The sequence below is a fragment of the Epinephelus fuscoguttatus genome, linkage group LG18 (genome assembly GCF_011397635.1).
Source record: "Epinephelus fuscoguttatus linkage group LG18, E.fuscoguttatus.final_Chr_v1".
NCBI lineage: Eukaryota > Metazoa > Chordata > Actinopteri > Perciformes > Serranidae > Epinephelus > Epinephelus fuscoguttatus.
In genome coordinates, this window is record NC_064769.1 from 35,668,077 (window position 1) to 35,680,178 (window position 12,102).

Sequence of the window (12,102 nt, forward strand, 5' to 3'; positions counted from 1 at the left end):
AAATATCTTTTGCCACTGGAATCTATATTAGTGATGCAGAAAGCCTGTCTTATTCAATTTGCAAGGTTATTCTTGCTGAACTACTGAATGTGTGTAGTGTTCTCTGGTCCATCTGCCCACACTGGCTCTAAAAGAAACTGTCTCATAAATCACACGTAGCATACATTAATAGTTCACTATATTATTAATCGGGAGGATGTTTACTTGCATATGAAATGCGGTATCATTCCTTTAAAGCACCGTAATGTCACCGCTTTGAGTCATGTTTTAATGCCTGGTCCTGATGTGTTGAAGTCTGTTTTATATCACTGTTATATTAAAGCAACATTGGTTAGAAAATTGATAAGCCTATTGGTATTTATCACAGATAATATTCAATTAATAACATTTATTTCACTTTGATTCGCCTTATTTGCAGCAACTGTGGTTTTTTTATATTGTTTTATATATAGTTGGAAATAGGCTGCACACCATTGATCCATTTCAGGTGGTAGAAGAGTTTAATAACGCGCGAAATGCCGCCTTTATGGGAGTGCCCGCAGAAGTAGAAAGTTTGAGTTAACGTAGCAAGTTGATAACGACCATAATGATGCCCGTTATCTGTGACTGGGGTTTTAGGATTTGTCGAGCCAGCTCCCACAGAGAAAGTCAAAACTGTTTCATAGCACAGCCCTCGGTTGTTCGCAGCAAAGTGTGTGTGAAGTGTAGATAGTGACGCAGTTAAGGAGTGCCTGGTCATACGCCTGCACACACCTCACTGATAACAACACAAATGGCGGTCTCTTCTTTATGGCTGTTTTACTCAAACAGTAAAGATTGACAGTTGACTGTCTTTGTCTTCAGCTCCACACAAGTTCTACATTGGTTTCCGGTACGTTCACCCGCTGACGGAGGAAGCCATTGAGGAGATGGAGAAAGACGGAGTGGAGAGAGCCGTAGCCTTCACGCAGTACCCTCAGTACAGCTGCTCCACCACAGGTGACGGTCACACACAGCACAGACAGAGGAAACTAAATATTCAAACATCACATGTGCTGAATTTATTGAAAATAAAAGATAAAAGGAAAAATTATGAGATAAAAAAGACTGTTGTGGCTGCTGTGACCACACCCAGAGAGCTATCCACCCTGTTATCCTCTGATAAACACACTCACTCAGACACACACACACACACACACACTCAGAGTATCACTATGGGATCTTTCTTAATCCCACCCATAAAAGCTGGGATGTCATTATAACCAGCTACTTGGCCACATTCATAAAAAAAAACAGCAAATAATCAGGTACAAATCATCAAGTTAATGCTCATTTAAGTGAAGTTTTACCATCCATATCAACCACTCTCTACATAATTTGTAGAAGATAAGTCTGCACATATTTTGCTTCAGTTGCAAATGTCATTATGATTCATCACAGTTTTCCAGCCTGTTGTTTTTGTTCTCACACATCAACACCTAATTGTGATCATCTCAACTTGTCCCAGCCTGTAAACACTTGGATGCTTTTCCTTTTCCTGCCCATTGTAGATTAGTGCTCTGATTACTCACTGTGAAGCCAAAGTAAAAATATGATTGCTCAGTCAGGCAACGCTGCTCTGAGGATATTTCCAGAGTCCTCAGTGCCTTTTCTAAACATCTGGATGAACAAATGTAACCTACGCACCACGACAAAAAACAATTTTAACCTGTTTCCCAAGAAGTTTATCTGTTTCCTATCCAGATAGCCACTGGCTGCCATCTTAGTTTGGATTAGGACACAGAGTCCAGAGTCCAGAGTGCAGCTGACAATTTCTTTTTTACAACTCGATCGGTAGAAGAGTCTGTGAGGACTCTGGGAAAGTGTTGTGTAATGATCTTCTGGGTCTTGCAGTTAAAGGGACAGTTCACCCCAAAATCATAAAAACATATTTCCTCTTACCTGTAGTGCTGTTTATCAGTCTGGATTGTTTTGGTGTGAGTTGCAGAGTGTTGCAGATATCAGCCGTAGAGATGTCTGCCTTCTCTCAGCTTGTGGTGCTCAAAGCACCAATAAAATACATTTGAAAAACTCAACATCAATGTCTCTTTCCAGAAATCCTGACCTGGTTACTCAAGATAATCCACAGACCTTGTTGTGAGCAGTTTCATGTAGGACTATGTTCTTTCTTAAGAACTACACCTGCCAACCGAATCACCACGCAGAAGGAACCCAGCTGACCACCAACGTCGTTAGATGTTGATATTTGGCTGAATGCAGGCTGTGATGTCCGGTGACGTCACAGTGCAGGAGGAAGTGTGCATCTACTGTTAGCTCACCTAGCACCACTGAGCTAGCTAAGAAGGACACCATTAATGTTCACATCTCACGCTGTCATGAGCACGAGCCTCTCGTCCATGAGTAGATGCATGATTCCCTCTGGGGGGTGATACAGATGGTGGGTGTAGTTCGATAGTCCCTACGTGAAGCTGCTCACAACAAGGTCTGTGGATTATCTTAAAGAACCAGGTCATGATTTCTGGAAAGAGACATTGATGTTGAGTTTTTCAAATGTTTTTTGAAAGCCAGTCTAGTTCCATTATTTCAGTGACAAGGCAGACATCTCTACGGCCGATACCAAAACAATCTAGACTGATAAACAGCTCTACAGGTGGGAGGAGAAATGTGTATTTTGGGGGTGAACTGTCTCTTTAAGCTCTGCAGTGTTTTAAAGCTCTGTCTTACAAGTCTAAAAGACAGAAGAAATATATTTTCTTCTCTTCTCTTTTTGATCTTTGAAAAGAAAACAGCTCAGAACATGTTTATAATATTAATGTCCTTGTTTGTTTGTGTCATCAGGCAGCAGTCTGAACGCAATCTACCGTTACTACAGCAACAGAGGCGACAGGTCAAAAATGCGCTGGAGTGTCATCGACCGTTGGCCCACACACCCTCTGCTGGTGGAGGTTAGACACACACACGCACACATACGTACACACTGTAAAATAAGAGTTCCTGTCAGACCCCTCCTCCTCTCAGAGAGGACAAACACAACAAATGTTGGGAAATTAATTGACAAGGGCAAGAGGTCGTCATAGCAACTAATGAGCTGAAAGCGAAGTGGCCCTGCTTGGTAATCGTAGCAACTCACAAGCCTGGCTGTATTTTTAGATCTCAGCATGGAGCTTTCATGGTGCGAAGCAGCTATTAGTCAGGAACTTTTTATATCCACGAGGAAAATTATAGTTTCAGCATTTTAGTAAAACAGAAAAAAACATGAAATACAACTAATGTTCAGTGTGTGTGTGTGTGTGTGTGTGTTTGTGCAGTGTTTTGCAGAACACATCAGTAACGAGCTGCTGAAGTTCCCTGAAGAAAAGAGAGACGACGTTGTCATTCTGTTCTCGGCACACTCGCTCCCCATGGCTGTAAGTACTTGTGCTGATGCTACTTCCTGCTGATCCTGATAGATGCTGATAGTCCTATTGATACACCTCCTACTAATACAACCAGGAGCAGTCACACTGTTACCAGCCTCCGTCTCTCAGTCACTATCGTAGATGGATAGATAGAAGATATACGTTTCTTCCCTGTTCCAAAACCCAAATCAAACCCTGAAAAGTGTAGGGTTAGCTAGCTAGCTACTGAAGATGTAGCCTACTGAATGTATACACATGCTGATTTTGCTTTGTAATGATTATAACAGTGAAACAAAGACTGACCCTGCTGTACAGGAACCAGTGAAGGGAAGCAGGGAAACTTTGTGATATTCAACCAGCTGTGTGTCATCTGTCGTCTATTAGACCCTTGGGTGATGAGTTTTTTAAAAAAAGTTTCCAAAATAACGTAGTTTTCTTCCAACCATTAAGTGGTTACATACATTTTCTGTGGGAGCCTCAGTTAAATAAAAACAGCAGGTATAAATGAACTTAATAATCAGAAGGGGAGAGGAGCCGGTGTGTGCTCGCAGTCAGCCACGCCCTCTCCTGGTACTCCTCCTATTATAGGTCAGCACCTGTGGAGGGCACATACTCATACAAACATATAAACAAAACTATTATTAAGTGCCAAGTGAACAGAAAATCAGTAAAAGGCTCCTACATGACTTCCCCTGGAGATCCCTGCCTGTCCAGGTGCTGGCAGCGTCACTGGGGTGAAGCCGAACGCTGTCACCTGCACACACCGCGATGCCTACTGTTGCAGCCGTGTCTCTTCCCTCTGTTACTTCTACTTGTCAGACTAATACTGATACTGTCTGTGAGTACTATTGACAGTGTTACTCCTGTGTGCCGTTTGCAGGTTGTAAACAGAGGTGACCCATATCCTCAGGAAGTGGGAGCCACAGTTCAGAGAGTCATGGAGAGACTGGGACACTGTAACCCCTACAGACTAGTGTGGCAGTCCAGGGTGAGTACGCACACACACTCACACACACAAAAGACAAACTGTGAACTGATACTTCAGTGTTTTAAATAAAGCAGTGGTACCATCTAGTGGTCGGTTGCTACAACTGAATAGCAGTGGCTCAGACAACCAACAGCCAGCAAGCAATAGTCGTGATTTAAACGTATTGGCTATATTTAGCTCCGATTTAGTCTAGCTACATGTAACCCAAATCTAACCGATTTAATTTTGAAATTGATTAAATGGTGTGCGGTATGATATTCAATCACGTATGGAGAGTCAACAGTAATTAAAATATGTTTATCTCCATTTTTTGGACCTGGTCTCTACATAGCCGTATAATTGATGACGTCTACACTTTGGCTATGGTTAGACGTCTACCAAATTTTCACTGACAGCCCAACTTCAGCCGTGATTTAGCCTAGACATCAGGTCTTCATGTTGATGTTTTTTAAACCAAAAAATGCTTGCTGGGGTAAGTGAGGGAGAAGCCTATCCCAGCTGACGCTGGTCGAGAGGCGGGGTTCACCCTGGACAGGTCGCCAGACTGTCACAGGGCTGACACATAGAGACAGACAACCATTCACACTCACATTCACACCTACGGACAATTTAGAGTTATCAATTAACCTGCATGTCTTTGGACTGTGGGAGGAAGCTGGAGCACCTGGAGGAAACCCGCACTGACACGTTCAAACGTTCAAACCCAGGGTGGTTAATATTCATAAACTCATGCTGTAGATCACTGCAGGATTTGTTTATCACTCTGGAGCTCTTTCTAATGCCATCTATCACTAGTTTTCTTTTCTCTTTTTCCAAAATATCCACAGTGTTTGTAACTATATAGCTACGAATATGTATAACCACACAGTGTACAGTTTCCCATTTGTCAACTGCAACAGAATGTGTAATTTCTGTGGCTGCCACAGGGTGGAGCCACTCATCCATCTAATACTTCAGCTAGGAAACCTCAAAGCTCTCAGTCTATAGGTCTGAGTGGCTCAAAAAGTCACATATCATGAATTGTTGGAGCAGCCAATCAGCTGTTCACAGTATAGGGTGGGTGGGAAGTGTTGCTGGGTACCTTTTTAATGTACCAGACATGTGGGAATACTCAGACTGCTCTAAATATATATAGTGTGTAGGACATAACAGGATACAACGTCATTAGCACAAGTCTATGGCATTTTACATTGTATAAATTAGCCTAGCAGCTAGCAGAGATTTCCTCTGCTCATATGAAGCCAGGATAAATCACACACTTGAGATGCTTTTTTTTGTGGAGGTTTTATTGTCTTCATAGTTTATTGTTTCTTATCTGTGAAATTAAAGTAAATCAAAGCTTTGTTTCCACTGAGGGAAATGGTTTCAGCTTACAGAGACAGACAGGAGGTCTGCGTCGCCACGATGTGTAGTTACATTTCTGGGGAGGTGCACGTCAGGCTACGGTGCAGGGTACACATATGGTATGACAGCAATGTAATTCAGAAGTATAAATCCTGCCTAAGAGTCTCTAGTCCCTGTAGTGCCCCCTGGAGGCTGCAGTGTCCATTACGACCACAATATGAAAGTATTGGACAGAACAGCATACTGGTGATTTGATCGTTCCCAGAGCATTAACAGCCTTCGTGGGGCTACAGTTGTGAAGTTTGTCCTAAAGGTGGCGTTAGAGGGAAGGTCACAAGGACACCCTGGGGACCATTTGGTCTGTATCAAAGCGCTGGACCATGTTCTGGTGACACAAAAACAGCGCCGTAAATCTCCTCCTCAGTGGAATTAAACTGTTCTCATGTCTTGTGTCTGGTCGTTCAGGTGGGGCCCATGCCGTGGCTCGGCCCACAGACGGACGAAGTGATTAAAGGTCTGTGCGAGCGAGGGAAGAAGAACATCCTGCTGGTGCCTATCGCCTTCACCTCCGACCACATAGAGACTTTACATGAGCTGGACATCGAGTATGGGCAGGTGCTCGGGGAGGAGGTAAGGAAAAGATAAACTCCATGTTCACTTTTCCAGCAGCTCCAGGCTGTTGAGTCAGCTGCACGCTTTAGTGTGCACAGCGGTAATACTTAACATGACCTTTTTGAGGTTTGAAGACTTAGTTGGGTTCAAGAAATCTGCTTGTCAAATCGTTTGACAGCTTTTAGATTTGAGTTTGTTCCTCGCAGGTAGGCATTGGTTTCAGGTCACCATTATGTAAACCTTAAAGGAATTTGACGTACCTTACATTTCCAAATAATAACCGCTGACTAGTTAATAGCTGGGGGCAAGTACAGACAAATAAACTGATCAAAGTAGAGGAGAAAGAATGAGAACAGTGTTTGTGTTCAATACCGAAACTCAGAGCAACAAAGTGGTGAGTATGACATGACTCTGATGGTGTACCAGCGGGAGTTAGGCATTTTAAAATAAGGGAAGATTAAACAGTTAGTGAGAGGCATTTTATGTAAAGAAAGTCTGTTGGTTTCTTTAATTGAAAAGGTTGTTGTTCAGCAGCAGACACCCAAAACTCGTTAAGAGTTAGAGTGACCTTGAATGCACCAGCAGCGAGATTTTTAAATAACAGTCCTTGTTTGTTTTCAAACATGTTGCCACATGATGATGGTGACTAAGAAATAAAGTGACTGTGGTGGATTACCTGATGTGTGTGCAGCAACTTAAAGTCTCTGCAGGTTAATTATCGCAGAAATGACCTGAAATTAACGACAGGAGAGCAGCTGCGTGTTCATTTGTGTTGAGATCGAATGGCACACTTGGCACAGAGTTTAAAGAGGTACTTCACCCATAAAATGACCATTTGACTATCAATTCATCACCCTGTGTTACTTTGAATTCTAGAAGAAAATTTGTTTTTTCTTGCATTCCTCCTCAGTGAAAAGAGAATCCAAAAAAAGGCAAATATTCCTCATGAATTGAAGTAATCAGGGTCTGCATTTAATGACACCAAAACTATATCAAAACATCCAGTAATTCAAGTCTCATTTATCCAGTTGTATGCTCAGTGCTTCCCAAAAACAGGCCTTTCTGACAAGGGACTGAACTGAAGCTCTCTTCAAAGCCAGACTCCATTGATAAAAGCAGTAATTTTACTGCACTGAACACAGGAGCTGCTGGTCTCCTGCTGCCTCCATCATTAGTTAGTTTGTCTTATTGTGTAACTTTGGTGTTTTCAAGGGTTACTTTGGATTCACCGAAGTCACACAACAACACAGACAAAGTAAGTGATGGAGGCAGCGATAGATCGACAGCTCAATGTGCTCAGTGCGGTAAAATTGCTGTTTTTGTCAATGGAGTCTGGCTTAAAGAGAGCGCAGACAAGTTTTAGCACAGTAGAGCTGTCTGTTTGTGAAGTACTGAGCATACGACTGGATAAATGAGACTTGGATTATACAGCAGGAGTTGTGTGAAAGTTTGTTAACAGATATTTTGATATAGTGTTGCTGTTAAATGAATGAATGCTTTGATTTTTGGAACCTTCATGAAAAAACAAAGTGTTCTTCATGGCTTCAAAGTGGTCATTCTGCAGGTAAAGTGTTCTAATAAGTTAGGAAAAGTGTATTTATCAGCTGCAGCTGTGTGTCGTGTGTGTGCGTGTGTGTGTGCGTGTGTGTGTGTGTGTGTGTGCGTGTGTCTCTCTGTGTAAAGGCACCAGTGAGGTGACCACTAATCAATGTGACTGGTGCCACAAAGACACACACACGCAACTGTTTGTACTTCTCCACTTGTGAGAAACCTGACAAATATTCGTAATTCTTTCCCAAGCCCTACCCCTAACTCTAAAAAGTGCCCCAAAATGTCCCGCCATCTCATAATGTCCTCACTCTCCAAACATGTCCTCACTCTCCAAACATGTCCTCACTTTACAAACACGTCCTCACTGGCCAAAAATGTCCTCATGTGAGAGGTTGAAACCTCAGACTGTCCCTCACAAAGATAGAGGCACCAGGCAACACACACACCACTGAACTGACAAAATGAAAACACTTTTTTTTTTCTCGACATCTTTATCTTTAATGTTAAACTTGATTTAGCGATATATTTCCAACATGAATGTTAACTCGGGGGGGTTTCACATCTAGCCTGTTTGATTTGGTGTGTTTGGATGTTTGGTTTCGATAATGTGAACTTGTGTGACAACCAGTCTTCCTTTCTGTCTTCAGTGTGGTGTGGAGAACATCAAGAGAGCAGAGTCGTTAAATGGGAACCCTCTCTTTATGAAGGTACGTGTCTCTCACACACTCACACACACACACACACACACACACACACACACACACACACGCACAGAGCTGATTCATCTCTATTTCCACAGATTCATAAAGTCTCTAAAGGCGTCGAATTCATTAATCTAAAATAAGGCCTTAATGAAAATGCTTAGACATGCGAAGCAGGAGAAGGTTTTTTTTTTCTGACGTTACATTGTAAAATCTCAAAAACATCTATTAATCTTAAATCAGTGGTTCCCATCCGGTCCAGCCACAGGGTCCAGATTTCTCCTTACTCATTAGTTCGAGGTCCCACAGTTTAATACATTCACTCATACTTGTGTTTGGCCATGTTGTTGAGCTGGACCGTGACCCACCAGAAGTTGGTCGCAGGCCCATTCTGAATGGACCGTGAATGACTCGCAAACATGTCAAGTTTGTAAAAAAAACACACTTTATTTTAAGTACAGTAAATTTCCAGCACAGAGCTTTTATTTTGAAGTGCTGTTTCCTGCTGTAGAGTGAGTGACAGCTACTTGACAGAGACAGGAAACTCGCTCGATGACATGGCCAAACACAACCGCCTGGATAACCCAAGGTCCGGCGCTGGGTGCTACTCTTGTGCCTTTTCTGTGCCAGCTTTCAAGTGCGCGGCGGCAGGTTGCGTCTGAGGTTACTAAGCAACCTTAACAAGCATCATATAGCCTATTTACCTGAAATCCTGAGTGCAGAGCTCCAGGAGCTGTTTATAAGTGTGCAGGCCTATCGTCTGTGGGACAGATGTAAAGCTCTGGGTAGCCCTGCACTAACATGATCAACTTTTACGTATTTATCAGACTGAATATTTACAGAAGAAGGGAAAGATATCTGTCCGCTGTGATTGGTTGTTTCTCGTCACACGACATGCGGTGGGCGTTGCTGCGTTCCAAAAGTTGAACTCGGTTTATCTCGCCCTGAAAAATGAGTGCCTGGGAATGCGTGTGCACAGTCAGTATGTTTACATGGACAGTTTAATTCCACTTTCATTCACAATGAAAAGCCATTCTGATTAAAAGTGGTCATGTAAACGGTCATTCCGATTGAAAAATTAAATCCGATTAAAGGGGGTGGTTTATTCCGTTTGTCATTCCTAATGAAAGAATTTCTCGCACTTGTATACACTCATTCCTCTTTCAGTTCATTCCGATCTTTCTGTGCATGCTCGTTTCCTTGCCCTTCTGGCGCGATGACGTATATAGCGCGCATAGCAACGGGCTGAGATAGAGCAGTCGGACTCGTTGCACTCACCAGTTTCCATTCGCCACAGCACGGTCTTCTGTCTCCCTTCTTCGACCTTCTACCTCCCTTCTCCTCCTCAACAGACGAAGCATTAGCAGAACAAGGTTGTTGTCGTACTGCTGCTTCAAGAATATAAGCAAAACAAGCCTGAAAAAGGCACTAAGAACAGCATCGTCAAGCATCTTGTTATCCGGAGCGAGGACTACAGTGTTTTCTTCCAGCAAACATAAACACGTAACATCTGCCCCGCCCCCTATCCAATCAGAAACCTTCCCTGCCCCAAACCTTGCACAGACCCGAATAAAGGCGATTAAACTGATCTCCCGTGTAAACCCTCATTCAGAATGAATATTTCCCATGTAAACTACCTGGAAAGACTTTAATTCCAAATGATTTCATTCAGAATTATTTCATTCTGAATGAGAAGCCATTGTGTAAACGCACCCAATGTCGCTTTGGCGTTTTAGCCCACTTGCTGCACGTCTTCAGTGAAAACAAGTAATTTGAGGGCGCAAAAAAGGCGGCAGGTGTACGGGCCCTAAAGAGAAATCTGGACCCCGTGGCTAAATCAGTTGGGAACTACTGCACTAGACGACATGGTGAAGTGCAAAGTCAACAAAACACTGGCTATTTGACCAAAATTTTGCGGCAATGCTGAAATTTCATGAGGCAATGCACATGAGCCTTTGTGTTTTTTAAGCAAAATGTTTTTTAAACTTGGCATGATGGGAATCAAGGCAACACTATCCCACATGCAGAGTGAGAAACACAAAATTTCTCCGTGAACCCACCATCGTTCACCAGGTGTTTCCCTCCTCTGTTCTACCCTTGTCAAAAAACTCTTGGACGTCGGTTCATGTTTTTTTTTTTTCTTCTTCAGTTTTTGTTAATGTAAAATTTGTCTTAAATCATAAAAATCTTAAATCTAATTTGCCTCAAGTTGTAGGAACCCTGATCAAGACTGATAGAGAAGTTCATTATCACATTACATAAATGGATGAAACACCTTTGAAAAGCAGTTAAAGAGATGGAACATGTTCAGTGCTGATAAAGGAGCAGGTCTGCATTTATATTCAAACAAGCACAGACTTAAAGCTTAAAGAAGGAGTAAATTAAAGAGGGCAAAATGTAGGAGTTAGGAACAATTGGGAACAAGGGGAGGTGATAAAGGACACAAATAAGAAAAGCAAACAATGAGAGATACAGATAAAAAGAAGGGAGAAATAAAAAATGGAGGGAAGACTGCAGGAAGGCAGGCAGGGCTCAAATAATAGAAGAGGAGACAGCAGCAGAAGGTTCTGTGAAGTAAGTGAACTCCAGGCAGGAGAGGGTCAATAAATGGATTCCTTCCTTCCTTCCTTCCTTCCTTCCTTCTCTCCTTTGCCTCCTTTCTTACTTCCATCCTTCTTCCCTTTCCCATCCCACCTCCTTCCTTGCCTTCATCCTCAACCCTGCAACCTTTCTCCCAACAGTCAACTCCTCCAGTGTGTGTGTGTGTGTGTGTGTGTGTGTGTGTAGGGTTTATTAAAGGAAGGGGGCAGATCAATGGGAACCTTTAGAGCTGACTACAGTAGAACTGAACCGCCCGGCTGGCTGGCTGGTCAAACCTGCCGCGCTCAGAGACCCCTCGCCAAGTCTTTGAGAGAGTGTGTGTGTGTGTGTGTGTGTGTGTGTGTGTGTGTATGAGAGAGTGAGTGTATAAATCAATATCCAGAGGATGATTAGTTGGTAGTTACTGAAGGATGGTTTCCTCGGTGTGGTTTTAGTTTCTCAGTGAGCTGCATCAGTCTGCTGCCGTCTGCAAGCAGCAGCTGCTGGAAAATAAAGAAAAATACATTCATCAGAATGTTTGCCGCAGAGCCCGGCTGATGTCAGGGGTTTATTTCGTGATGGATCCTCGCTCAGGTTGCTGTCTTGTACAATCAGCTTACTTACTGTATGTCACTCCTCGTTTATACAACCTTAAGGCTCATTTACACTCCCTATCTACGAAAATAGATCAATCGTTCTAAACATCACTGACCTCGCGCTTCCATGCGTCCTTTCTGATGGCATAGATCCAGCCTATAGGTGGCACTAGAGGGCAGACGTTTCACACAGCAACAAACGACGACGATAGAGGAGGTCGGAATAACATACCTTTAAACAGATGTAGTGATGTAGATGGTAGTGGTTATATCTTGCTTGAACTACGCTATATTGTTTCCATCCATTGCAGTTGTTTAATTTAATTTGATTTGATTTAATTGAATTTAATTTT

General features: G+C 42.7%; 1 protein-coding gene across 1 annotated transcript in view; it reads left to right on the forward strand.

Annotated features, from left to right (window-relative positions):
• fech (ferrochelatase) overlaps window positions 1–12,102 on the forward strand; it is a 31,592-nt gene that overhangs the window by 10,606 nt on the left and 8,884 nt on the right. The window contains exons 5-10 of the mRNA XM_049603593.1: window positions 844–978; window positions 2,818–2,924; window positions 3,288–3,386; window positions 4,258–4,365; window positions 6,175–6,339; window positions 8,520–8,579. Of these exons, the coding sequence (XP_049459550.1) occupies window positions 844–978; window positions 2,818–2,924; window positions 3,288–3,386; window positions 4,258–4,365; window positions 6,175–6,339; window positions 8,520–8,579 (674 nt within the window). The remainder of the gene's footprint in view (window positions 1–843; window positions 979–2,817; window positions 2,925–3,287; window positions 3,387–4,257; window positions 4,366–6,174; window positions 6,340–8,519; window positions 8,580–12,102) is intronic.